The 26,874-nt window shown below is 44.3% G+C and overlaps 2 protein-coding genes and 1 long non-coding RNA gene across 3 annotated transcripts in view; 2 read left to right on the top strand and 1 right to left on the bottom strand.

Moving 5' to 3' along the window:
* LOC143165203 (uncharacterized) overlaps positions 1 to 15,188 on the top strand; it is a 38,450-nt gene extending 23,262 nt beyond the window's left edge. Inside the window, exon 4 of the long non-coding RNA XR_012996220.1 lies at positions 14,637 to 15,188. This is a non-coding gene — a long non-coding RNA (uncharacterized LOC143165203). The remainder of the gene's footprint in view (positions 1 to 14,636) is intronic.
* On the top strand, positions 5,936 to 6,877 carry LOC143165200 (olfactory receptor 12D1-like). The gene has a single exon (XM_076348656.1). It carries the CDS (start codon positions 5,936 to 5,938, stop codon positions 6,875 to 6,877), a length of 942 nt encoding a protein of 313 aa, XP_076204771.1.
* LOC143164986 (olfactory receptor 6B1-like) lies at positions 7,933 to 12,078 on the bottom strand. Its single transcript, XM_076348139.1, has 2 exons — positions 11,151 to 12,078; positions 7,933 to 7,979 (listed from the first exon to the last, which is right to left on the bottom strand). The coding sequence occupies exons 1-2, from the start codon at positions 12,076 to 12,078 to the stop codon at positions 7,933 to 7,935; spliced, it is 975 nt and encodes a 324-aa protein (XP_076204254.1).
* Positions 15,189 to 26,874: the final 11,686 nt, after the last annotated feature.

The raw sequence follows: 26,874 nt of genomic DNA, 5'->3' as shown, positions 1-26,874 counted from the left end.
TTTATTCCCTTCCCCCTTCAAACCTAGTTTAAAGCCCTCTCAATGAGCCCTGCCAATTCATGAGCCATGATCCTTTTTCCCTTGTGAGACAGCTGGACTCCGTCTGTCACCAGCAGGCCCAGTGCCATGTAAACCTCCCCATGATCAAAAAAACCAAAATTCCTCCGATGGCACCAGCCCCTGAGCCACGCGTTGATCAGGTGTGTTTTCCTGCTCCTTTCAGTATCCTTCCCTGCCACTGTAGGGATAGAGGAAAACACTACCTGTGCTCCCGATCCTTGAACCAGTCGCCCCAGTGCCCTGAAGTCCCTTTTGATCGCTGCAGAACTTCTCTCTGCAACCTCATCACTGCCAGCCTGTATAACCAGCAGCGGGTAGTAATCAGAAGGCCGTACCAAACCAGGGAGCTTCCTAGTGATGTCTCTGACCCGGGCCCCAGGGAGGCAGCAGACTTCCCTGTGGGACGGGTCCGGTCGGCATATCGGGCCCTCTGTTCCCCTCAGAAGGGAATCGCCTATGACAATTACCCTCCTTTTTTTCTTAGCAGCGGCAGTCATAATGCGTGGGGCTGACTGCCTCACCCTAGGCGACCCCCCGGATGGACCTTCATCTACATCCTCGTTTGCCTCGCCCTCAAGTTCCAGGGCCCCATATCTGTTGTGTAAAGGCAACCGGGAAGGTGAGGGAGGCCGGGCGGGGGTTCGCCTGGCACGCCGAGCAGGGACCCGTTTCCATCCCCCCCCGTCGCTTAGGTCCCCTCTTTCTACCTGGTGGCAAGAAGGCAGGGGATCCTCTGCTTCTCGCGGAGCCTCCATCTGCTGCCAGTTCCTTAAGCCTACTAGCAAAGTATGTGGGAGTGAAGCAGCAGGAGCAGGATCAGAAGACACCGTTAGAGCACTTAGTCAATTGTACATACAAAAGTTCATGAGACTGGATGGGAAGCGCCCAAGGGTGGTGTTGAAGGAACTGGTTGATGCCGCTGCAAGTCCGCTCTTTTTTGTCTTTGAAAGGTCATGGTGACCGCAGGAGGTCCTGATGCCTGAAAAAAGGCAAACGTCACACCCCTCTTCAAGAAGGGCAGCAAGGAGGAGCTGAGGAACCACAGTCTCACCTCAGTACCCGGGAAGGTGATGCAATAAATCCTTCTGGTAGCCATTTTGAGGTACATGAAGGACAAGGCGGCGGCTGGCAACAGCCAGCATGAATACAAGAGGGGCAATTCAGGCCTGATCGATCTCACGGACTTCTATGATGAGGTAACGGTCTGGATAGACATGGGAGGGCAGTGGATGTTGTATACCTTAATTTGAGCAAGGCCTTCAGTACAGTCTCCTACAGACTCCTTAGATCTAAATTTGGAAGATATGCACCGGGCAAGCAGAGAACAATGTCAACGGTCAGGATTGCCAGGCTCAAACGGCTGTGTGGTAAGAAGTCCTGCTAGCAGCTAGCTACTAGTCGCAATTCTCAGGGATGAGTACTGTGGCTACTACAGCTTAATTTCTTTATTAACGACCTGAATGATGGACTAGAGCGCACTCTCAGCATGTTTGCTGATGCTTCCAGACCGGAGGGAGTGGTGACGCACTGGAGGGAAGAGCCCGTCTTCAGGGGGACATTGACAGGCCAGAAAAATGGTCTGACTGCAACTTCCCCTGAAGTTCAACAAAAGCAAATGAAAACTTGCACATCTGGAAAGAAAGGAACAATCCCACGCCACAGGGCAGGCCAGGGGATGACTGGGTAGAAAGCAGCTTTGCAGAAAAAGCAACTTTTGGGGCGTAGGTGGACAAGAAGTCAAGTGTGTGCCAGCAGTGTGCCCTTGCTGCAAGGAAGTCCAAATGCATCTTGGGCTGCATTGGCAAGAGCACAGGTGGAGGGGAGCGATCCTTCCCCTCTCTTTGGCACTTCTGAGATCACATCCGGAAGAATGTGTCCAACGTCGGACTGCCCAGGACTGGAAAGACATTGCCTAGTGGAGCGAGTCCGGGGGAGGAACACAGGGACACCAGGGTGATTCGTGGTCTGGCACACCTCGAGGACACGGAGGGGCTGGGAGACTGGGTTTCTTCATCCTTGTCCCTTCCTAGGGGAAGGAGATCATGTTGCTGTCTGCAACTACTTAGCGTGGGGGTGGATTCTCTTAGAGAAAATATTTCTCAGAGGAGCACGGTCATAAGACGCAAGGTGATGGGCGCAAGTCGGAACATGGGAAATTTGGATTAGATACCAGAGGGAATACTTTTTCACCTTTAGGGTATTCAGACTTGGAACAGGCTGCCCAGAGAGTTTGCCTAAATATCCTTGAAACTGTGGAAAACTTTACTGGACACGACCCTATCCAGTTGGCCTGCTTTGAGCGGGAGAAGGACTGGGGACTGCAGAGGTTTCTTCCAACCTACGTTATTCTGTGTGTCTACAAAACTATGCTGAGCATACTGGGTTTTCAAACCCGCGATCAGGCTGGGGCTGAGCTGCCAGGAGCTTTAGAAAGGAAATGTTAAAGCCAGCTTCCTGGAAAGAGGCATCTGTGTGATTCAAAATTTCCAGCGGGATTTACACACCGACATTTGAACTACTTGGACTAGAATTGAACGTGTTTCTTCTGTAAACAGTTGTGGGCATTTTCCCGCAGGATTGAAAACAAAGTTTAAGATGCAAGAAATTTGGGATGGTTTTGACTACAAAGAGGCCAGAAACTCCTCCTTATCTGTCAAATGCCAACAAAAATAAAACATTAGAAATCCTAACGGATCAGAATGGATGGAACGTATACTTGGTTTCACCAATTCTGGTAGTTGAAAGAGATTTAGGAATCGTTGCCCAAACACTGCTCCAGTTCAGCTGAGGTTGGGCGACTCATGCCTCTATTGCTAGTCTCTGTGAGCTGCTTCATTTTCTGTCTTCTGTTTTGCAGGTGGCTCATCTACACATCGTGTTTAGGGAACACTTTGTTCGTTGCTCTGCAACTCAGTCAATGAGATTTGATTCACAAATCCCATCTCAGGACACTGATCAAAGCAATAGGAAATTTACTTCCCGCAGGATGTTGTTGATGTTTTGCACATTCTGGACATGATAAAAAGACTTCCCCCCCCCCCTCCCCCCCCTCTAACTAGGTCCTCAGAGATTTCTGGTACAGGTTGTAAAGCTTCCTCCTCGCATCCTACCTGAATAACTACGAGCCCCTGGGAACTTGCGGTAGTCCTTTTCATCACACCTGCAGTATTAATCTCTCAGCTAGAAGAATGCCAAGTAGATGTGGAAGAAAACAGGAGAACAGAAATGCTCAGTCTTTTAACTCCACAAAATAAGGTGTTTTGTCCTCGGCTTTGCTTTCTGGCTCACTATCAGAGGGCCTTACTACAGTGAGAAAAACGCTGATTGGTAGTGAGGTGAGGTTTGTGCAGAATTATCTTTTTTTTATTATGTAATTTATGTAGTTGGAAAAATAGGCAAGCTTCAGCATGCAAAGTCTTTTCTTTGCACTTGTATTTAAGCAAGAGTCTTAAAATTAGAACTGCATCTATACCTCTTCAAATGCAGGTGACTGACTAAAATTTTGAGAAGTCTGTAGTATTATCAAATCTAATGCTTGCAACAGAGCTTGTTCAAAGATCAGACCAAAAGTATTTTCAGAGAAATATGATCAGTTTTTTAGGGTGGACGCATATGTGAGTAAATTACCTTTAGGCTACATGCTCACGTTCTTTTATTGTGAAATCCGTTTAGAAGTTTTCTCTTTGTTTGCTGTTTTCATGCTGAAATAATAAGCTAAAGAAGTATGAGAAAGAGCGTGACTGGGCTGGAGGTCGCTCGTAATGACTTTCAAAAATCACCTATTTTCAATAAAAGTACATAGGACAGTGGAATGGACAAGAAAGACTATGAAATGTATCTATATGTGTTTTAACCTCTTTACAAGGAATATTTTGGAAGTAATTATTTTTTCATTAGTTGCATTCATCAATATTAATCATCACTGCATTGAATGTCCAGAGAAGAATACTCGTCTTGTAGAACCATAGAATCATAGAATCATAGAATCATTGAGGTTGGAAAAGACCTCTAAGGTCATCGAGTCCAACCGTCAACCCAACACCACCATGCCCACTAAACCATGTCCCTAAGCGCCTCATCTACTCGTCTTTTAAATACCTCCAGGGATGGGGACTCCACCACTTCCCTGGGCAGCCTCTTCCAATGTTTCACCACTCTTTCAGTAAAGACATTTTTCCTCACATCCAATCTAAACCTCCCCTGCCGCAACTTGAGGCCATTTCCTCTCGTCCTATCGCTTGTTACTTGGGAGAAGAGACCGACACCCACCTCACTACAACCTCCTTTCAGGTAGTTGTAGAGAGCGATGAGGTCTCCCCTCAGCCTCCTTTTCTCCAGGCTAAACAACCCCAGTTCCCTCAGCCGCTCCTCATCAGACTTGTTCTCCAGACCCCTCACCAGCCTCGTTGCCCTTCTCTGGACACGCTCCAGCACCTCGATGTCCTTCTTGTAGTGAGGGGCCCAAAACTGAACACACTATTCGAGGTGCGGCCTCACCAGGGCCGAGTACAGGGGCACGATCACTTCCCTACTCCTGCTGGCCACACTATTTCTGATACAGGCCAGGATGCCATTGGCCTTCTTGGCCGCCTGGGCACACTGCCGGCTCATGTTCAGCCGGCTGTCGACCAACACCCCCAGGTCATTCTCTGCCGGGCAGCTTTCCAGCCACTCTTCCCCAAGCCTGTAGCGTTGCATGGGGTTGTTGTGGCCCAAGTGCGGGACCCGGCACTTGTCCTTGTTGAACCTCATACAATTGGCCTGGGCCCATCGATCCAGCCTGTCCAGGTCCCTCTGCAGAGCCTTCCTACCCAACCTGCAGTCTATCTTGTAAGCTAGAAATACCTGTGCCTACCTGCCCCAGTAAAATAATCTCAGGACTCTCTTCTTTATTGTATAAAGAACTTACCCATAGCGATAAGCAGACTTACCTGAAACAGAAAAAAAGTGAAAGCATGTGCTTACTCGTTTGCATTTTAGAAGACTAGCGATACTGACAGAACTGATCGTATTGTCTCAGTGGGGCAGTACGATCAGCTTTCAGTGGGATGAGCCGATTTGTCTGGACCTTGCACCAGCTCACTCGGCTCCTGCAAATTCAGTCTTGCTCCATCACAGTGCGGTAGGAGATGAGGTGCTGGCTTTTGTCCCATTCACCTGCTGCTGCTCAACAAAAAGACATTCTTTAGGCAAAGTATACAGTCCAATAACAAAAACAGTTTGCGATCACATGCTAAGGCATCCTCTTCCTTTATTCTCAGCAACATTCGAAAGAAATGCTGATGATTGTATGATACTTTGGAGCACCTTCTGGTGGCTGTTGATAAAAAAACGGAAATCGTGCCATTTTTAAGATCAAAGAACTGTCTGGAAGAGACGGCAACCATTAGAAGTGTGAAACTTGAAACAGGCTTAATGAAATGTAGGCACAATAGTAGAAAGAAAGCATCAGGAGCGATGCACATTATGAGTTAGAAGCTTTTTTGATGAGATCAAAGGTTGTAGCAGGAAGTTACAGATGAGCAGAATTGAAATATGAATGTGGCTGAAGGTGAAGAAGCAGCAATGCTTTTTTACGTCTTACGTATTCTGCTGTTGGCGCATAGATGGAAGGTTTTATTTTAATATTTTCCCCTCCGTAGTATTTTACTCTGTTCTAGACAAAAAATGGAAGACTACATTGAAGTTCTTTTTCTCCAAGTTCATTTCTTGAGTTTCTAGGCAGCTTTTATGTTTGATTACCTGTGTTATGTTTTGCTCTTTTCTGCATTTGTTTGTATGAAAATAGCACAGAAACAGATGAGTCTCGTAATGCTGTTACTCCTCACAGCTGTGGAACCTTGACATTTTGCCCGTGCTTCTTACTGTTCTAGCAATGCTGAACCAGACAGAGGTCAGTGAGTTCATCCTTTTGGGCCTCACCGACATCCAGGGGCTGCAGCACTTTTTCTTCATCTCCTTTCTGTTGCTCTACTTGACCAGTCTTCTGGGAAATGGTGCCATTGTGACCATGGTGATATCTGAGCCCCGGCTCCACACACCGATGTACTTCTTCCTGGGGAACCTGTCCTGCCTGGACATTTTCTACTCCACAGTCACTGTTCCCAAGATGTCGACTGGCTTCCTCTTTGGGCATCAGCCCATCTCTTTTGGTGGGTGCTTGGCCCAGCTCCACTTCTTCCACCTCCTGGGCAGCACTGAGGCTGTGCTCCTGGCCACCATGGCCTACGACCGCTGTGTGGCCGTTTGCAACCCTTTGCGCTACGCCCTTGTCATGAGCCCACGGACTTGTCTGCTGCTGGCTGTGGCCAGCTGGTCCACTGGTTTTGTACATGCCATGACGCACTCAGTCATGACCTCTCAACTGAGATTCTGTGGCCACAACCACATCCATCACTTCTTCTGTGACATCAAGCCACTGTTGAATTTGGCTTGCAGTAGTACCAGCCTCAACATGACCCTCCTCAATGTCGTCACCACTTCTATTGTTCTAGGCCCCTTCACTCTCATAGTCCTCTCCTACCTCTACATCATCTCCTTCATCTTCCAGAGAGTCCGGTCCCGGGAAGAAAGATGGACGCCCTTCTGCACCTGTGCCGCCCACCTCACCACTGTGGCACTGTTTTACATACCAGTGCTCTTCAATTATACACCACCCTCCTCAGGAAGCTCCCCTAAAAGGGATGTGCAAGTGTCTCTCCTGCACAGTGCTGTCACCCCAGCTCTGAACCCCTTGATCTACACTCTTAGGAACCAGGAGGTGAGATCTGCCCTGAAAAAAACGTTAGGGAGAAAACTCTTCCCTGCAGGAAAGTGACTAAAACAAGGACAAGGCTCAGAATGTGGTTACTCCACCTCTCGTATTTATAAGGAAAGAGGTCAAAAGGACACTGTATTGCAAGAGACTGAAAAACTACTGGTTCTCTCATGTAGTTTAACACATTTAGAAGTTAATTGAGTAGATCTAAACCAGGGGAGATCTTCAAGGACTTGATGCTTCTCCCCTCATTTTTAGATGTTTTAGGGTACCCCACCTGGTCGCCGGCTTCCAACACAGAAGCACGTGTGTCTCTTGCAGGACTTGAGGCATAGCTGACAGCCCCATGCAGTTGTCCTGAGTAATCTAAGGTATGAGATGGTTACTTGACGGCTTTGTTTAGGCAGCTGAATGACTCTCCTGTCATTCAGACCTTCTGTAGAGCTGAAGAGAGCTAGCACGTGTTCCCTTTTGGGTGGGCAAGGCCCGAGAATGATATTGTCAACCCGCTGGAGGGATCTCTTTCTTTCCGTTAAGTATAAGGGGAACCTTACTAATGAACCTAGGTTTAAATGTAAACTTAAAAATGGATGTGAGCTTCACCTCTACTAGCTTCAGCAGCGTGGCTTATCTTGCCTAGATTTGCATACTGAAATGTATGTATGTGCCTAGCTACTTTTCCAGATTCACATTATGGTCAATGATGAAACAGTTGATTTGCATTTGCACAGACTCCTACGGACATGTTAAATGTCCTCAAGTATCCTAGCCAGACTTTGCCTGTGGATCCAGAACAGAACAGGTCTGTTGCAGGTCCTTTGTCATACTTCATGCCTGTGAAGTATGGACATTTCTAGTAGCACGAGATATCTACTTATATTTAGGCACTAACTCCCAATTTTAGTGTGGGGTGCAGCGGTTTAGAAGTGCTTCATTTTTAGCTGCTGTGGTTCTTTGCACAGACATTCACCACCTTCAGTCTTAGCCTGGACTGCAGTTCCATGTTGAGTTAGATGACAAGCATATGACATTCTCGGACACTAGGTGTGCTGTGTCTGCCTTTTGGATTACTGAGGGCAGAATAAAGGGGTACTCTGAACTGTCTGCTTAATGGCCTAGGTGCAGAGAATGGAGGGCAAACTCCTGGCTACAGGAGTGATTTCTGGCGACGATACCTTGACCCAGCTGGCCATGCATTTGCAACCCACAGGTTTTAGAAAGATTTCACCCTTTCCAGCTTGACAATTCAGATCCATGCAATAGCATTAAGCATCTGACAGTGAGGCATTTAAAACAATACTCGCTGTAAGAGCACGAGCGTGATTTGGTTGCCTAAGAAAAGGCATCTATAGGCATCATATGAGAAACTTGTGTGTCCCCCACCTGATGCTCTAGAAAGGCACAGGAATCCATTTGGTTCTGCTTCACATGTGCCCGTCCTGTGGAACATGCAAGGGATCAATATAAGATGTGAACAGACTCCTGGATGTTGGCAACAGACCCTGAAGAGATCCAGGCTTAGATGTCCCCGTGTCAGCTAAGCACCTAAATTCCATCGGGATGCAAATACCTCAGTGTAGGAGCTTGCTGCCACTTCAGATGCTCAGAGGTATCCTGCGTGGCCTTCAAGTTGCCACTTCAAAATGACATGCAGGTCATGTCGGTCCTTGCACAAACCTACAGACTTGTTCTAAAGGCTTGGGTATAAACGAGTGTCTTCAACGGCATCAAGTGCATATGTTCAGACAACTACATCGAGAGCCTTGAGCTGAGTTCCGCTCTCTGGCCCGTCTCACTTACCCCTGACTGTGTTAAATACTTTCCTCAAGACTTCTAAAGATGGTGACCCCAGCTTCCAAAAAGGGCGTTACGAACAAGATAGACGGTCTTTCTGTCAGCACAATCCTTCCTCACTGAACAATCAGGCAGCACTTCTGCACCCTCCCTGAGCACCCACATGCTCCCTTCAGCACTCTTGGCCACTAGGAACAACTGCCCCTGAGACGGACAGAAGACTTGACACGCTTTTGTGATACGCTTGGAAGCAATGTCATGTTGTGGCACAACGTTTTGTAACAAGGTATGTAGGAAGACAAGAGACTTGAATTTCAACACCAGCTTTATTGCGATGCAGGGTGAATCAGAATGAACGGGAATGAAGCTAACTTCAGCACTGGGGCCTGCAGTCCATGAAGAGATGCACCTCTTCTTTTAGCTAGAGAGTTGTGAAGGAACTGTTGGTCTCCCTGCATGACACAGACGGGTGTTCAGCTCTGCACTAGTGCTGGCGAAGGCTAGACGTGTGCTTTCTTTGCGGACCAAAGCAAAGAGAGATCTCTGCTACCAACTCAGTTGGTGCAGGCTGCCTTTTCCCCAGTAAATGACAGCTTGCACCTTGTGGAATAAACGGCCCACGGCCACATGGCATACTGTTTACGTTAGATCTCTTTTGGGTCTCATCTAGCGCGTAGCCAACTAGCACGACTCCAAAAATGTGGATGTTCTTGTTTAAATTTTTCAATTCAAAAAGGGGTTTTGTAGCAGCTTAGCGAGGTGTGGTGATTTTCACTTTTTATTAATATCTTGCCCAGTATCTCTGTTCTGTGACCCTGGCGGTAACAGGAAGAAACAAAAAGGGCGTTTGAGAGTTCTGCAAAGAAGTAGTGAGGGGAATTCTTATTGAGCTTATAAGAAACCAATGCCCGGTGGTAGGTATGGAATTGAAGAGAGGTATCAAGACACGGTGTAAGGTAGTCTACGCTCCCTCTGGCCACTCTACAAAAGGGACATTTGGGACTATACAGTGTTTTCATGGAATAGTTTCCACCCGGTGGAACTTTCTATTTTCTTTGTGCCGATGCCATGTCGTGGGTACATATGTGCTAAAAACCTGTTTGGAAAAAATGTGTTTCAGCTATGTCTTGTAAACAATCAATCTGAGTCTTTATGACCAAACTGAGCCTGTGATTACTGCTATGGTGTTGAGACTAGAAGAGGAGTTTCCTAACAGACATAATCTGGAACAGAGGAACCTGGAATTACCAAAAAACCCTACCCAAGCCCTTAAAAAAATTCCACATGCCCAAACGTTAATCAGTGACAAGAACTAATGTAACTCACATAGACAATTTCAAATTTGATGAATTTTAAGAGATTCTGAGAGCTGTGGTCAAGTGTGTGTTAAGAGTAGCTGAATCTAATGTACTAAAAGAGCTAGGGAATCCCTGCAGTCCTGGATGGGGGAGTTGAACGACTGCTCCTTACCCTCGTTTTCATGTCCTGCTAGCAGTGAGCCTGAGCATGAACTCCCAATAGGTGCATGTACACGCACGTGCGCACGCGCGCGCGCACACACACACACACAGAGCCACCAATGGATCAATACGGACAGAAGGACACTATCTTTACAGGTCTCCACGTAACACAGACAGCATGACTGTGGATCGCTACTAATTGAAAATCCCCTTCATGGGTTTCTCTGTCTACCAGACCTTTTGTCTCCCCAGTCCTGGTCTCCCAGGACCTTGGTCTTTTCAATGTCTGACATCCAGAGTCCCAGCCTGTCAAGCAGTTGGACTTCAGACTTATGGTCTCTCCAGTATCTTGCTCCCTGACACCAGCCTCTCCAATTTTTGGCCCTTAAACTTCTGTCACTCCAGAAGCTGGCTTTCAGGCCTCTTGTCCTACTCAATAGCTTTATGCTCATTACCAAACCACTCACATATACGCACATGCACACATAAAAGGGAACATCTCGAGGCAGGACATAGAAAGGAAAATAGTTTAATAAAAAGGTGGGATGGATTGCGGTAGCCAGGTACAGCGCTTGGCCAGACAGCTGTTGTATTGACCAACAGCCTACTTATGCATGACCAGTCCCTTTCAGCTCCTTTTCTCTTCATTTTCCCATGCTTGACACCTTTCTTTATCTTCCTTTGGCCTTTTCCCTAAAAAACCTGTAACATCTCAAATTCTTTTGTTTAATCCCCAATTTTCCCTCCACCCTCAGACTTCCTACAGCAAATTCTATACTACTTTACGCAGCAGTCCCTTTGAGTTTGCATAGCACTTGGGAGAGTTTAATCTGTTGAACCACCTTAGCAGGTTTCTGTACCAGTGACAACAGCTCAGTCATTCACCTCTGATGGTCTTAGGGGCGACTGATTCAGATGGATCAGGCTGTCAGCATTCTCCACCCTGTCATTGTTCCTCTGATCACCCTCTGTGTCCATTTTGAACAGTCATTAGCCCGATATCCTTGTGGCGTGCTTACCGGTTCCAGTTTGTCATAGCTTATCCTTGCATTTGGAGAGAAGGGAGACCTTAGAGACACTCATTTTTTCACAGAGAGCTTTTTTCAGTGCTCTTTTCACTTCCTGGTTCCTCAGACAGTAAATGAAGGGGTTTAGGATGGGAGTGACAATAGTGTACACAGCTGACACAAGCTTATTCAAGTCGAAAGGGTCGATCTTCTTGGGCCGGGCATACATGAAGAGGGTGGCTGAGAAGAAAATGGTGACCACAGTTAGGTGGGAAGAACACGTGGAGAAGGCTTTCTTCTTACTCTGGGTATTGGGGATGTGCAGGATTGTCATGACAATTAATAGGTAGGAGACAATAGTGATGAAGAGGGGAACAAGCAGTATGAATAAGGCCAACACAAAGTCCACCATCTCTGCCAGTGACGTATCAGTGCAGGCGAGGTTCAGCACAGGGCTAACATCACAGAAAAAATGGTTGATAACATGGGGACCGCAAAAGTTCAGCTGAGAGACGAAGGAAATCTTGATCAAAGACACAGTGAACCCGCTGAACCAGGAGACAACTACCAGGTATAGGCACATTTGGTACGTCATCATGACCGGATAGCGCAATGGTTGACAGATGGCCACATAGCGGTCGTATGCCATTGCAGAGAGAAGAACACACTCAGTGCACATGAAGGAGCTGAAGAAAAACAGTTGGGTCATGCATCCCACAAAGGAAATACTCCTGTCTTCAGCAATAAAATTTGCCAAGAGTTTAGGGATAGTGACTGAGACGTACCAGACCTCAATGAAGGAGAGGTGACCAAGGAAAAAATACATGGGTTTGCAGAGCTCACAGTTTGTCTTGATCAGGGCAATGATGACCACATTCTCCAAAACAGTTAAAATGTAGGTCAGCAGAAATACTATGGAGAGCAGTACATGCAAGTCCGGTAGGGCTGGGAATCCTAGCAAGAGGAACACGTGGCCCTGAGTGGAATTCTTCTCCTCCATGCGGAGGAGTGCAGAGCTGAGCCTTGGAGATTAAACATAGACCCGGAAAAAAGAAAGCAGTATATGAGGCAGTTAAAAGTTAAACAAAAATTCCAATCCCTAGACGGGATTTGTCTGACTAAGCTTTAGATGCTTGCCTTACAGGTTCCCCTTTCAGTCAATGGAAAGAAACAGGCAGTTCATCTGACCTACTGACACCTACCTTAGGATGACATATACTGCATCAAAAGTGCAGGCCTGGTAAAGACAAGGGAAACGTAGATGACTAGTACAGGAATAGGCACCCAAGCAGAAGCCATTTAGAGTACATTCTGATGAATCCCACCCCCGACTTCTATGTTCATCTTTATTCTAGTTGTTTACTAAATCTTTGGTCAAATTTTCAAAGGCGTTAATGGGAGCTAGAAAAACTAAGCATCTAGCCTTTTGGATTCAGGTGTCTCAGAACTGTGATCCTGAAGTTAGTGGAAAGTAAGAGGTGGGCATCCTCTACCACTACTTTTGCCTGTTGAAACAGTTTGCATATGGAATGTACGGGTTTTTTGAAACAGGAACATTTACAAGAATTGGTACGTTGTTACGAGGCAATGTTAAAACTATATTGACGGACCATTTCCTAGGAAAATGAGAAATTCAAGTAAGTGATTTCAGCCTGGGGAGAAAAAAATAATTAATGACACAGAAATTCTGGTTCCTGGATATTGACCACAGGTGGCTGACTTCTGAAACATTCCTTTATAAAACATCGTTGAAACATTTGAGAAGTTAATGAACTGGGTTTACACGCCAGCAAACATGACCATGTCCTAGATTAAATCCAGGATTTTCCTTAAATCATCCAGAAGCAGACCCTACATCTGTCTTCAGGTGGGATGACTCATTATCAAGAGGTGCCCAGCTCTGTCGTTAATCACAGAAAACGGAACTGGCTAGATGTTAGACACCAGACGCCAAGGAAGAAGGATCCTGTCCTTGATAACTTACTCTCATTTAACTACAATAAGATCTGGACACCGAGCGCCTTATGGTCCTCGACAACCAGCCTTTCTATGATTTTGCCATGGTGATAGATAAAAGTAATAGATTTTCTATTACTGTTGATGTTTACGTTAGCCTTGCTATTTTGTTGCTCAATTTAAGAGTCCTGTTTGTGGGTTTGGTTTTTTCCCCCACATATTTTTAAGATGGTAATCACAAGTGTTATAGGCCAAGCTTTGTATCTAGGACTTCATTTAGGCACAAATATTAGCTACCCAAAGTCAGGCTGCCCAAACCAAAGTTTACTCTTTGTTCTTATAAAACAGACAATAGGCTCCTGATCTTGATGTTGGCCAGGTGCTGCATGCACTGCTCCCTGCCACAGCTATTGCTACACACGCTGACCGTGCCTGGCTAATGTGACAAGAGGGATGGGATTCATCAACCCTAAGGTAGACATCCAGCTTCTAGGCATCTAACTCAAACCTAGCTCTTTACGCCTCCTCTATAGTCTATAGAGGGCACTAGGCACAACCAGTGGGAGATTCATCTCCTCCTAATATAGGTGTCTAGATAAGGACAGACGTGTCACATCCTAGGAGATGACCTCCGCTGATGACAAAGGGCATCTAGAGCACTGATTCACATGTAGTCGTTCTCATGTGGACACCGGAATTCCACCCTTGCTTCTTCGCTTAGGGCAATATTGTTACGAACTTCTGTTATCTTAGGCAATCACATCAAAGGAAGTGTTAAAAGAATCTTTTCAGGAAAGAGTAGGAATGCGAAGAAATGGATCAAATCAATATTCTGTTTCTGACTTTCTGTTGCAATCCCTGCCCTGCCACTTCTCTCTCTTCTCTGGGCTCTCACATCACTTCTCTCTTTCGTATACCTTCTCTCTCTTTCCCTCCTATTGATCTCTCATCCACTGCAATTTTTAGACATTTGTCTTACAAGCTACCTTTTTAACATTTCCAAGTAGCATAATTTCTAACTGCAAGAAAAGAGAACCACCCGCCCAGATCTCCAGGATATTGTTTAAAAAAACAAATGCACCTTTTCATAAGCCTCTCTTTCAAGTAAGAGACTATAAAGTGTCAATGACTTAATTATAAAACAAAAGGAAACATTGACTCTGTGGAAGTGTGAAACAGAGGAGTGCAAGATCCGGGGAGGGAATAAGAAGCAACAGCGTAGTACAGACCCCGGACTCAGGAGAGCAGACGTCAGCATATTCAGGAAACGGGCTTGGCTAAGCAGGCAACACACAATGGGGCTCCAACGCAAAAAGGCGGCATACAGGAGACGGAAACAAAGCAGGGATTTAGAAACTGCAAAGCAGGGATTTAGAAGCACTTTCCAGGGATATGGGCATTGGGTTAGGAAAGCCAAAGCTCAGCTGGAGTTCAGACCAGCAAGGGACATCAAGGGCAACAAGAAGAGCTTCTACTGCTACATTAGTAGTCAAAGGTTGAATAAGGAAAATGGGGCCCTGTTGCTGAATGACCCAGGTGAGTAAGTGACAGCGGGCACAGGTAAAGCGGAGATACTTAATGCCTTCTCTGTCTCACTTGCAGGGGACCAGCTGCTATGTTCATGGGCAGGGATGCCATCCAGAGGGACCTGGACAGGTCAGAAGAACGGGCCAAGAGGAAACGCATGAAATTCAAGAACGACAAATACAAAGTCCCACCCCTAGGAAGGAAGAAGACCTTGCAGCAATATGAGCCGGGGACTGGCGGGCTGAGGAGCAGCTCTGCAGGAAAAACCCTGGGAGATTTTCGAGATCTGACAGGATAAAGCTCTGAGCCACCTGGTATGACCTCGTAGCCGATTCTCCTCTGACCTCATAGCGGATTCTGCTTCAAGCAGGAGGTTGTACTAGAGACCTCCTGAGGTCCCTTCCAACCTGAATTGACCTATGACCCTAAAGAAGTGCATATGAAATTCCTGTTAGGCCAATTTTAACAGCTTCCTTTTAATTCTGAGGGGAAAAAAAAATACTTAGAGCTGTTTTCACATGCTACCTGAAGGCAAAATACAGGTGAAAAGAAGTATGAAACATTATTTATTTCACTACTTTTATTAACTTGTTGAGCTGTTCATACTATAAAATAAATAAATATACCTCGGTGGAGATTTTTAAAACACTAGTGCTTTTTCTCTTATTATTCTCATTTTTTAAAATGAGAATTGTCATTATGATCCTTGTGAGTTCATCAGGGTGAAAACAATTTTGCTGGAAAATGTTTTTTGCCTATTAAAAAAAAGCAACCCTGAACATCATTGAAACAATTTCAATTAAAATCTCGCACCAGTTTACAGACTTGGATCTAAAAAGCCTATCAGACTTTAAGGTGCATCTTTTACACCTAATTTTAGATCCATTTTACACACTTCAAAAGGTGCATTTTCTCCCCATTCATTGTCGAGTACAATGCCTAGAGGATCAGCTAAAATTTAGACAATGACGCTTTTCAGATCAAATGAATTGCCACTAAAAAGGGTTCAAGAACAATAGTCATATTAGCAGCTGCAGCCGTTTTACTGTGGTCAGTTTATATGCAGAAAGTTAGGACTGATTAGTGCAGCATCAGGACCCTGTAAAGTCCAAAATTTCTGGAGGAATGTATTTGACACTATCATCTCAATAAAAATAATTTCTGTTGGCTTATGAAGCCTGTTTCAAATCACCGCCTCATTAACATTAACATTAACATTAACATTAACATTAACATTAACATTAACATTAACATTAACATTAACATTATTATTGCTCTTTGCAGTTCACTGTTTTGCCCATATATAAACGTAGTATAAACTTATTTATCAAAATGTGATTTATATATACAAAAAAAAAATCATGAAAGAAGATTTAGCCTCATAATCACCAATTCAACCTGTTTCCTCATTTATGTCTGGTACGAACATGTGCAGTGCATCTCTCCAAAATAAAATGATGGACATTGGGTGCAAGAACTTACAAGACTGAGACTTGAGGAAGTTCACAAGCAAGGCTGAAGGAGACCAGAATTTGAGGCTCGTCACATGAAAATAAGACAATCAGCTACACATTGGTCCCATCTTATGGGGCTTCTCCAGATTTTTGTATTTCCTTTTTATCCTTGAAGTCGTATATGGAGGAGAAATCAGAAGTGTCTTTAAGTAGACATGGTTCCACAGACTTCAGTGAACCTCTGACATTTTAGAGCAGGCTGTGACTGCTTGTTGTATACAGGAGCATAATTCCACACAGAGGCCTTTGAGACCTTGTCAGCAAGCCTTCAGACCATTCCCCAAAGGATCCTGCCTCTGGAGAGATGACTGCAGGACTGACTTTTTTTTTTTTGTCCCTTGCCACGTTAAACACTGCTCTCACGTTTTTGGATAGTTCTGAGAGTTCTGTGGCCCGGTAGTTTCAGCACTGAGCTGGAAAACAAAATCCCTAAAAATGTGATCGTATTATCTGAGTTGCAGATACGTAACAAGGGCTTCGTGTGTGCTTGTCATGCCATTTTGAGGGAGGCAGTATAGGCCAGAATGATGGTATCCAACCAACAGTGATAATCTCTCTCTCAAGCCCTGCACAGATTTTGTGCATGGGGCAGGAGCAGGAAGGGTGCTATGACTCAAGTCCAGTAGAAGCTCCAGCAATTGCTATTGCTTCTTTTCTTGTATCTAATAAAGGCAACAAGGAGGGGGAACAAAGACGGGAGGAAGCCAGATCCTACAGAGAGAGACTTCAGTGCCTGAATTCACAGCAGGTAGAATGAAGATCTTCTAATACGGTGAATGCAGTTCTGGGTGCGGTTTAGCTGACCAAAGCTGTAGGTGGATCTGGAGATCTTAGATACACCAATTTTTTCACAGACAGCTTTTTTCTGTGCTCTTTTCACTTCCTGGTTCCTCAGACAGTAAATGAAGGGGTACACTTGGAAGTAATGATTTGTTAGAGTCATAGAATCATTTAGGTTGGAAAGGACCTTTAAGATCATCAAGTCCAACCATTAACCTAACACTGCCAAGTCCACCACTAAACCACGTCCCTAAGCACCACATCTATACGACTTTTAAATACCCCCAGGGATGGTGACTCAACCACTTCCCTGGGCAGCCTCTTCCAATGCCTGACAACCCTTTCAGTGAAGAAATTTTTCCTCATGTCCAATCTAAACCTCCCCTGGCGCAACTTGAGGCCATTTCCTCTTGTTCTATCGCTTGTTACTTGGGAGAAGAGAACAACACCCCCCTCACTACAACCTCCTTTCAGGTAGTTGTAGAGCACGATAAGGTCTTCCCTAAGCCTCCTTTTCTCCAGGCTGAACAACCCCAGTTCCCTCATAAGACTTGTTCTCCAGACCCCTCACCAGCTTCATTGCTCTTCTTTGGACACACTCCAGCACCTCAATGTCTTTCTTGTAGTGAGGGGCCCAAAACTGAACACAGTATTTGACATGAAGTCTCACCTTACGGCAAGGGACAAGAAACAAAATCAGTAATGCATGACAGAATTAATACCCTTGGAATATGGGAATGTTTCTGAACTGTTCACTCCTCTTTTCCTATTCTTTTTAATTATGTATATGATGACCATGACTAGAAACATCCTCACCACTGTTCTTGCTTTGGTTTATTCTCATTCACTGGAATTTTGAAATTAGTCCTTGGAGACCTGCTCTAGTCCTCCACCATCCTGCCCAAGACCATAGCTGCTTGGATCACTGCAGATATAACCATTTCTGTTAACAGCTGCATTGTGCAATTTTACTGGTTTTGTGTTCTGACAGCTGCAAGGTACCGCATCAATGCCTAATAACCATTACTTAACCCTAAGTAAAACTCTCCACTATACAACGCTTACCGAAGGTAAGATTTGGCTCCTCTGGTAAGGAGCACTGGGATGTCTGGATTACTTTTAAGTATTGTGGTAACAATGGCATCCGTTGTCCCGATGGATGCAACCATTTCTTTTGTGATTTTTTATCCCTCTGATCAATCTTTCTTGCAGTGACACTAGCCTGATGAAACCACTTGTCTAGGTCACCACGTCTAACATCAGATGTTTCTAGCAGACCTGTTCAACTCTTTATTAGTTTCATCTATAGTCACTGGGGATGAACACCTCCAAAAGTGAAATTATTCCATGTAAAGATTGTGTTAAGAAAAGATTAATACAGTGACCTTTAAGATCTAGGAGAATTGTCCCCCTGGTTTGCTGAAGGCAAGACTGCTGCTTTTGCCCATTCCCCAGATGCAGCCAGGGGTGAGGCTAAGCCCATATTCCCTGTACACACACATACACAGCACTCATGCAGCCTTCCACACAGATCAACACAGGCACCGAGCAGTGCCTTTACCATCCGGGATCCATGCCCAGACCCTGGACCAGTGTCCATCTCTAACTGGGGCTTTTTCCAGGTGCTGGTCTCCTCCTACCCATTGGCTAGTCCAACTTGAAACTCACCAACAGATCACACACCCACAGTGTCATACACAGGACACCAATACAGAAAAGAGTTAGGAACAGAGTTTAATAAGATGAGTCACATTTTGGTGATCAGGCACGAGTCTTGACCAGAGAAGCTTACTGACCAGCAGCTTTTTTGCACCTGACCTGCGCCTTTTTGTCCCCATCCTCTCCGTTTTGCCAGGCCTGCTCCACCTTGCTCCACCTCTCTTTCTCTGCCCCTGTCTCCACCCAAAAGAAACCCCACCTTCCCCTAGTAACTTTTCCCTCTTTGTCCCAATTTTGCTATACCTATACCCAAATTCAGTATTTCTTGGTATGACTGCTACATAGGCCATCTCAGACTTACATGGTATCACTTGGTGCGGTTACGTATGTACTGTCATCCTACTCCATGCCCTGAAAGGTTCTCAAACTCCCTTTTTTTATCTGTGAAGTTTGGCCATTTCTCACATCACTCCTCTTTAACCACCCGTGAACCCCAGCCACCCCTCACAGAGCTCTCTAGCTTTTGGTATCCACCGTGTCCAGCAGTGTCTTGTGTCTTGTCTAGCAGTTTTCCACGTCCTGTTCAGTCAGCTGAGCCTCAATCCAGGGAGGGCCCAGTCAGTGGTCTGCATACTGAAACAGATCGGTGTCCAAAGGTGGAGTAATCACTTTCCAGAGGTGCTGCCCATAAAAGGGATCTGGGTAATAGGCTTGGGCTTTGGGTGAAGGCAAGGTTTGGCTCCTTTCACCAAAATAGTCTTCCAGAAGTATTCAATCTCTCCTTTGCTTTCTAACACCTGCACTCAGGCCCCTCCTATAACCTTGGGAATGAAATACATCACCTCAGCATCACAGTATGTACAAAATCATTACTCTGAAAAGCTGCATTCCACCATTCATTCTATTTCAGGCACTTTGAATGGAAAAGCAACACCCAGAAAAAAGAAGCATTATGTCTGAGACATGTAGGAACATCACACAGGGCCAGTGTCAGCACAAGCACCCATTAGGATGCTAGCCACCACCACCAGTAAATGTGAGTGACTCTGTACTCCTGACAGCTAAGGATCACTCCCTGAGGCAGAGGCATTTGTCGGAACTATTAACTTCTGCGTCAAATTTAATCATCCAGGCACCCACTATAAATCCCTATGTGGAGGGAGGCAGGCACTTCTAGATCATATCTGAGTTCATCCTGATGCAGCAGACAAGGAGTGATCAGCTGAGTTGTCTTCCAGAAGTTCCCATTTCTGTTGATTAGAAGTGGAGTTCTGGTGACTGATTTCACTGCAAAAATCTCATTTTACTTCTCCCTGTATATGTTCCACGAAAGTCTGAGGAATTTTTTTAAATTCTCTTTAAGGAAGATTCATTCTGTTGTGCTTGACACCTCTCTGAGGATGAGAGGAGGTAAGTTGCAGGTATGCTTATCCTTCTCCACGAACTACAGATGGATCTTGAGTGTTGAGCTGAGACCAAGCTTCTAGCTTGTAAGCAGCTAAAAGTTAGGTCAGAGAAGTCTTCTTCTAGGGAATATTCAAGCATAATTTCTGTATCTTCACATATTATACCTGTGATCTGAGCTTGCAGTTAGTCTCCTACAGACAAGCTTAGTGCAGATTACTCCTTAGGAGAGCATGGAGGCCTTCCTTCCGAGGCACAAGCACCTCTGAAGTAACATGCTGGGAATTTCAGAAAACAGTAAAACTACTGGTTGCTGGTGCCTGTTGTTACTGCCTTCCCCTCAAAACAAAAGAAAACAAAGGAACTAAACTCATCCAATCAAATTCTCCTTCCACTTCAGGCAAGTCCTTTAAGTCTTATATTCATCCTCAGGTCAGAGGAAGAACATAGGAAGGAAAAAATAATTCAGCCCTCCTGGAAATAGCATGAAAATCTCCTTTTTCAACTAGTTATACTGCAAGCTCACAAAAGTTCCCTAGAAAAAGCAGCATGACAATGACCATAAGTGGTTATCTAGTCTATCTACCTGCTCCTTTTTGTGTTTCTTGACAAGTCAGATCATTCCCCATTTTAACTTTGGGCTATGGTTAGTTGCTGTCACTCGTACTGAAGCAAAATATTTTAGCTTGTTCATATCCGCTTAATGTCTTAAATTTAATGTTTTATTTTTAAAATATATATTGATTTATTTCTAAAGGAAAAGTTGTTGTTTGGAAATTAAAAATATACAAACCTGGTAAACATCAACATTTTTCCTAAATTTTAATCCATTAATTTAGTTGCCCAAAACATTTTTCTAAAATTGACTGAAATCTGGCAAATATTCCCCATGCTTCTATAATCATATTTTTCATTTGTTGAAAGAAAAAAGTCTGTGTGTGCATGACACTTATTTGTGTTCTTAATACTTTAGCTAGCTCACTATCCACTAAATTTTCTTCTGCCTTTTTCTCCATTTATACAAATATTTATTTGTCTGCCTGTCTACCTATCAAATATTTTTTCCATCAGCTTGATATTTGTCCTACCTAATATTTGTCTGTTTAATTCTTGGACGAGTATCATCACTAATCCCCGCCTTTGATCTTCTCTCATTTTATGGTGCTCGCATCTATGTATTGGTGTGTGTCTTCTGATCATATGCCTGTGTCATGGTTTAACCTCAGTTGGCAACTGAGCACCACACAGCCGCTCACTCACTCCCCACCCCCCCCGATGGGAGAGTCGAAGAGTAAAAGTGAGAAAACTCATGGGTTGAGGTAAGAACAGTTTAATAATTGAAATAAAATAATAATAATAATAATAATAATAATAATAATAATAATAATAATAATAATAATAATAATAATAGTAAGAAGCAATGCAATTGCTCACCACCTGCTGACCGATGCCCAGCCAGTCCCCAGCAGCGGCCCCCCCAGCCAGCTTTCCCCCAGTTTATGTACTGAGCATGACATCACATGGTATGGAATGTCCCTTTGGCCAGTTTGGCTGTGCCCCCTCCCAGCTTCTTGTGCACCTCCAGCCTGCTCAGTCGGTAGAGCATGGGAAGCTGAGAAGTCCTTGACTAGTGTAAGCACTGCTCAGCAACAACTGAAACATCGGTGTGTTATCAACATTGTTGTCATCCTAAATCCAAAACACAACAGCATAGCAGCTACTAGGAAGGAAATTAAGTCTACCCCAGCCAAAACCAGGACAGCCTGTCTCTAGCAATGCGGCAGGGTTGGTTGTGTTGGTATTATCTAATAGTCAAGTGAAAGAGTTTGAAAACCCTTCTTCAAAATGTTATAAAATGTTCTTAGTTTTTTGAATAATCTTATATATGTCATGATTTTTGGTACATAAATGCATTTTTCATCCTAACTGAGTGGGCAGATAATTTTACAAGAACAGCACCAGAGGGAATTGAAGCCGTCACTGGATTTGCAATGTAGTGTTGTTTCTGAAGATGGTGAGAGGGCTGATTTTATCATGGGCAGCTTTGCCCTTCATGACTCCTAAGAGAAACAGCCGAAGACACACAGTCCGCAAGATGCTTGATCACAAAGATAACATTGTTTGGTTTTCTTTGACAGCATCAGCCCCTATTGGAAAATTATGTTTATTAAGTTCATTTGGAGTATATTAATTTAACATAATCAGGCCTGAATAAGAAACAAGAAATCCCCTGTTGCATTATATGCTCATTAAAAACTTGAAGTCTAGCAAAACTCTTTCTCAAAGACTATTTCTCTTATTAGCCACCTGACGACTGCACAGAGAATTAGCAGCAAGAAAAAGCTTGTTACAGTTTGCTTGGTCTATCAAGCCCTTGGGTAAAAATTACTCAGTGTGAAGGTCGGTCACAGGAGTAAAGTTTCCTGGAGTTTTAATGGGGCCTGCTGAGGCTGTTAGAGATGGAGCTGCTGCAGGACGTCTAAGTGGCCCTCCTGGGGGGCTGATCAGAGCAGAAGATCAGAGCATGGTTGCAGGAAAATGAAGGAGGGAATAGTGCTTTCACCAAGCAGCCCCTTTGATGTGTCCTGTCAAAGAAAGGGGCTGGGTGCTGATCCATAGCAGGACCTTTTCAGGCCTCACCTCTCTCAGGCTTCTTTCTGGTCAGTGTGGGGGGTGCAGAGGAGACACCCACGTTCCTGGGAGGCTGCAGCAGCCGCACAGCAAAGGTGCCTGAGCAAAGGTGTATCAGTCTGGCCCACACATCACTGGTATCCCAGGCTTGGGGCTGCCCTCTTCCCCTGTGCGCCTCAGGCTCAAGCGCTGCTGCTTAGTCCTGAAACACAGCCCTCACCACCTCACTTTTCCTGATACCCCTCTGGCCAAGCCTGCAGGCCCCCGGCAGTCCAGCCACATAGAGATGATACCCAGCTTCTCCACACAGAGTCCCTCCTGCCCCAGACCAGATCCCCACCCCACCAGACCCCACTGCTTCAGTGGTGCTTCATAGACTACCCCTACAACCCCTGAACTTCCACTCTCTGCAGACCGTTCCCCTAGCTTTCCAGAAATGGATGGGTGCTCTTCAGCCATGAAGATTATCTTCTCCCTGGTGGTGACAGCTTACAGGTCCCAGTTGTCCCAGTCCTGCCCTCCAGCTCTGTTCAGTGGGTGCCCAAGTTCCCCCTCTCAGTGTCATACCCTCTTCCCCATCCCGAAGCCTTGAACAATTCCCCAAAATACTGCCCCCTCCGACCTCCCCCACGTCTGCAATGCTCATCCAGCTCACCCATTGCCCCTCATTGAACTGCCATCACTCTTCTACAAGTGTCCCCAGCGGGATGTTCAATGGAAATGATTCTGTCAAAGGGTCATTGTAATTGTTTTATGTGTCTGAGATCAAGGTATGAGTTCCTCTCTACTGAAGAGAGTTGTTTTAACAGTAAAATGCACATGTACTCATGATGTAGGTGCTCAAAAAACTACAGTTCCTCTGTCACTGTCTAAAAGTAGAGAGAATTGTCTGTCCACAGTGTCTTTGGGCCTGGTTTCATAAACCTTAGGGATGCACACAGCAAATCACAACCTCTGAGTCAGAACCAAGTGAAATCCAATCTATTTCACCAAAAAAAGAAGAGACGGCTTGAAATGCATAAACAGAAAGGAGGGAGTATTTCAAGTTAGACTAAATTATCATCTCATCTTTTGTAGATACTAAAGATGTCTTAACTAAGATAACTCAGAACGTGCAGACAGTTCCATGAAGACATCTCAACCCAGTTTGAAATCTCTGGTATTCATGGTTATGTGTCAAGTGCCAGCCTATACAACTATTCTTGGGTTATAGCTATTATTATTGGATTAAGTCCTCATAAAGAGCAATGCATCATTATTGGTTTTAATTGTTGAAAAAGTAGCCAAAGACACACACAAAAAAATAAATAAATCCAGAGTTCACGAAATATGATCAGTGTTAATCCTGGAATTGTATCCTGGGAATCCACAAAAGAGAGCTGTGGTCATCTGCAGGGATTTATCTACCCATGATCCACCAGAAAATGGCAGGCAGCTGATACCTGAATATCCTCCAGGAACACCCCTCCCTTGGCTTCCTGACAGCCAGCTTGCCCTGAGGACTCTACGCCTGCCTCGTTAACAAACATGTAAGGCCCATCAGATAGGACACTGTTTTCTTGAACTGTCTGACTCATACACTCTTTGCAACTCCCTTGGGACCAGATTCTTTCGGAAACAGGACAAACTGGTCTCTAACTGATACCCTCATCCTGGTTGTCAAGGCTTGGCTTGCTCCTAAATCCTCACGAGCCCACCTAGCACATTCTGCGTTTTCTAAAACATTTCAGTGACATCAGTTGCCTTCCTTTTTTTCCTATATTTTTTAATTTCCTTATTTAGGAAGTTTCACAATGTTTACATCTCAGCAGGAAATGGTTATTTTCCCCCTCCCAATTAAAAAAATGTTCTTCAGTTGTAGATTTCAAACTTCCATCAGATATATTCGAATTACAGCTTTCTATTTCATTGTGTCTATAATTTTTTTCTGAAGTTAAATAGGAGTATCAATTTAGATGGTATGAGAGTTAAGTTCTACAATAAACATTTTGGTTAAAGAATCTCTGATTTTTCTGCCTATTTATACCCTGATTCATTACCTTGTTTTATCTCTGTTGTCAGAGGAAAGCATTTCATTAAAGAGAGAAAGAAATATGTCATGTTTATAGGATATTAGGTTCTCTCCTGTCCAAAACCCAAATCGTATCCTCCCAGGTTAAAGCTTCATTAGAAAAATAGTAATTCTCTGGCATCTGTAATTATTCCCAAAACACACGTGCATGAAGGGAGAGATAAGCAGAAGGAATGGGACTCTACGGCAATGTACAGCATATATTGGAGTACATGAAAGAAATTTTAGCAGATACAATAAGGACACTGTTAGAGAAGATGATTTCAGATATCTACTTAAGGATGAGATGAATCACACCCAAGAAGTGACAATGTCCTTGTATTGGCTATAAAGGGAGTCATCATACCCGGGCATATCTACACGGTAGAACACCACAGTTAGCTGTGCCTGTCCACCCAAGCTGTTTGCTGGCATTTGTATAAGGTTGCCTCTTTAGATCCAGCTGCAGTGGCTCCTATGCCTGATAGGTGAGATCAGTTTTGCCCTTTATCTTCTGTGGAGTGAATAACAGCAGTCCTGAAGATCCCTGCACACCTAACTAGGTTTGATCATAGTAGGAGCAGTTAACATGCGATAGACCAAGATCTTGGCACAGCTATTTCAAAAAACTGCAAAACTCAGAGTAACAGGGTCTGCATACAGAAACTGCTACTGCAGGGGATGCCAGGTTCCGAGTTTCAACATCCACCATGTACCCTTGCAACACAAATAAGAAGCTATCTGCATCAGCTTGCTTGGGAATGAAATTTCTCTCTCTCTTGCAGCCCACAAACATAATACAAGTAAATTTACAGAGTATCTGAGCAAACTACGCAGCCTCACATGCCTATATGCAATGTTTTTCTGCATGTAGAATGCCCCTTTGCTGCTACACTCTCCTAGCACAAACCTGGCAAATCAAGAGGAACTCTCAATATTAAGTGGAAATTATAGAGACATATTAATTATTAAAGAACCTTTAAATGTCTCAGGCCTGAAGACAGGTTAAGGCAGGTCTCAATGTTAAGGCAGGTTGGCTTTGTGCTGAGGGATTCAGACACACTTGAAACAAAGCTATCGAAATAAATAAAGAAGATCCAACAGTGAGCTGTGTTTCAGAAAATGATGGGAACCAACATGCAAACTTGGAAAACACTGCGTTATAGTCAGTATTCAAAGAAAGCTAATAGACAGTGCAAGAAATTGTCAGATTTACTGCAACCTTGGGTTGCAGTAAAGACATGGCTTGTCTGTTCCAGAGGGAGCTAGTTGTAAAGAACATTGATAAAGTGCATCCTGCATATGTACCAAAAACTTTGGTATTTAATCTAGACAGTTGTGTAGTGTATCTCTAAAACCAATGAGCAGCAACAACAAAATGGGAAACTACTTCAGAGAATCCATTACACTCAATTCCAGATGTAGGCTTAAAATCAATGTGACAATCAGGGCTTTAAGATATTTTTGCACCCATGACTCTGTCTGCAGTTGCTTGTCAACTCTTTTAAGCTACCTGAAAGTTACAATGGGATCAATCTTTCTTGAAACATGACTGTTGCTTACCAAGGGGATGAGAGGGGAAGTCTAGTTTACTAATTCAGAAAAGTTTATTTAATTCAGTAGGGCTATCTAAGGCATAGGTGTCTGTATCTGGCCCTCAGCCCCCATTTTGTTGGGCTAGATAAAGTCAGTACAGTGAGCACAACCTGGAATAAGATTCATTTCCTCCTAGAGAAGACATGATTTGATCATCTAATTTCACCCTAAAAGTACCTTTTTCTGACAGTTGGATATTAAGAGATATTAACTTAGAGGTAAACAACCACACAGCCAATGTTTAAAGTTTATTGATATCAGTTCCAGTGCTAATTTTAATCCAGCTAAAAACAGCCCAAATGAACCCTTTACTAGTCTAAACCAAGCATACAATTTCTGCCTTGACCCATCTCATTGTAATACAGAGGAGAAGAGAAATTCATTAGAAATGCCTCTCCATTCACTATAAAAGACGGGTACTTTAGATAATGATATTCAAGCAGTGATTCAGGTGCCCAAGCAGAGGTATCTTGTGCCATTTAGGGTGACCTAGGGCATCACTGACATCAGTACAGGGTTGATAGACATGACACAGACCCTACAAGACATCTGCAGGATCCCTTAATGTATCTGAACACACACCTGTGTTTAGGCAGTTATTTCTGCTTTTCGGTAGAGATGCTTACAGTCTAGATGGTAAGAATGTCATAAGGGGGTGGCTAAAACTTAAGGGTTGAAG

This window comes from Aptenodytes patagonicus, chromosome 10, assembly GCF_965638725.1.
Source record: "Aptenodytes patagonicus chromosome 10, bAptPat1.pri.cur, whole genome shotgun sequence".
Classification (NCBI taxonomy): domain Eukaryota; kingdom Metazoa; phylum Chordata; class Aves; order Sphenisciformes; family Spheniscidae; genus Aptenodytes; species Aptenodytes patagonicus.
The sequence above is the reverse complement of the archived record's forward strand: the minus strand, read 5'-3'. Positions and strand labels throughout refer to the sequence as shown.

Coding starts and splice junctions, on each gene's coding strand:
- LOC143165200 (XM_076348656.1), top strand. CDS start 5,936: ATGCTGAACCAGACAGAGGTCAGTGAGTTCATCCTTTTGGGCCTCACC.
- LOC143164986 (XM_076348139.1), bottom strand. CDS start 12,078: ATGGAGGAGAAGAATTCCACTCAGGGCCACGTGTTCCTCTTGCTAGGA. Junction 7,980..11,150: donor AGCTCTCTGTGAAAAAATGA/GTGTCTCTAAGG, acceptor TATCGTCGCCAG/AAATCACTCCTGTAGCCAGG.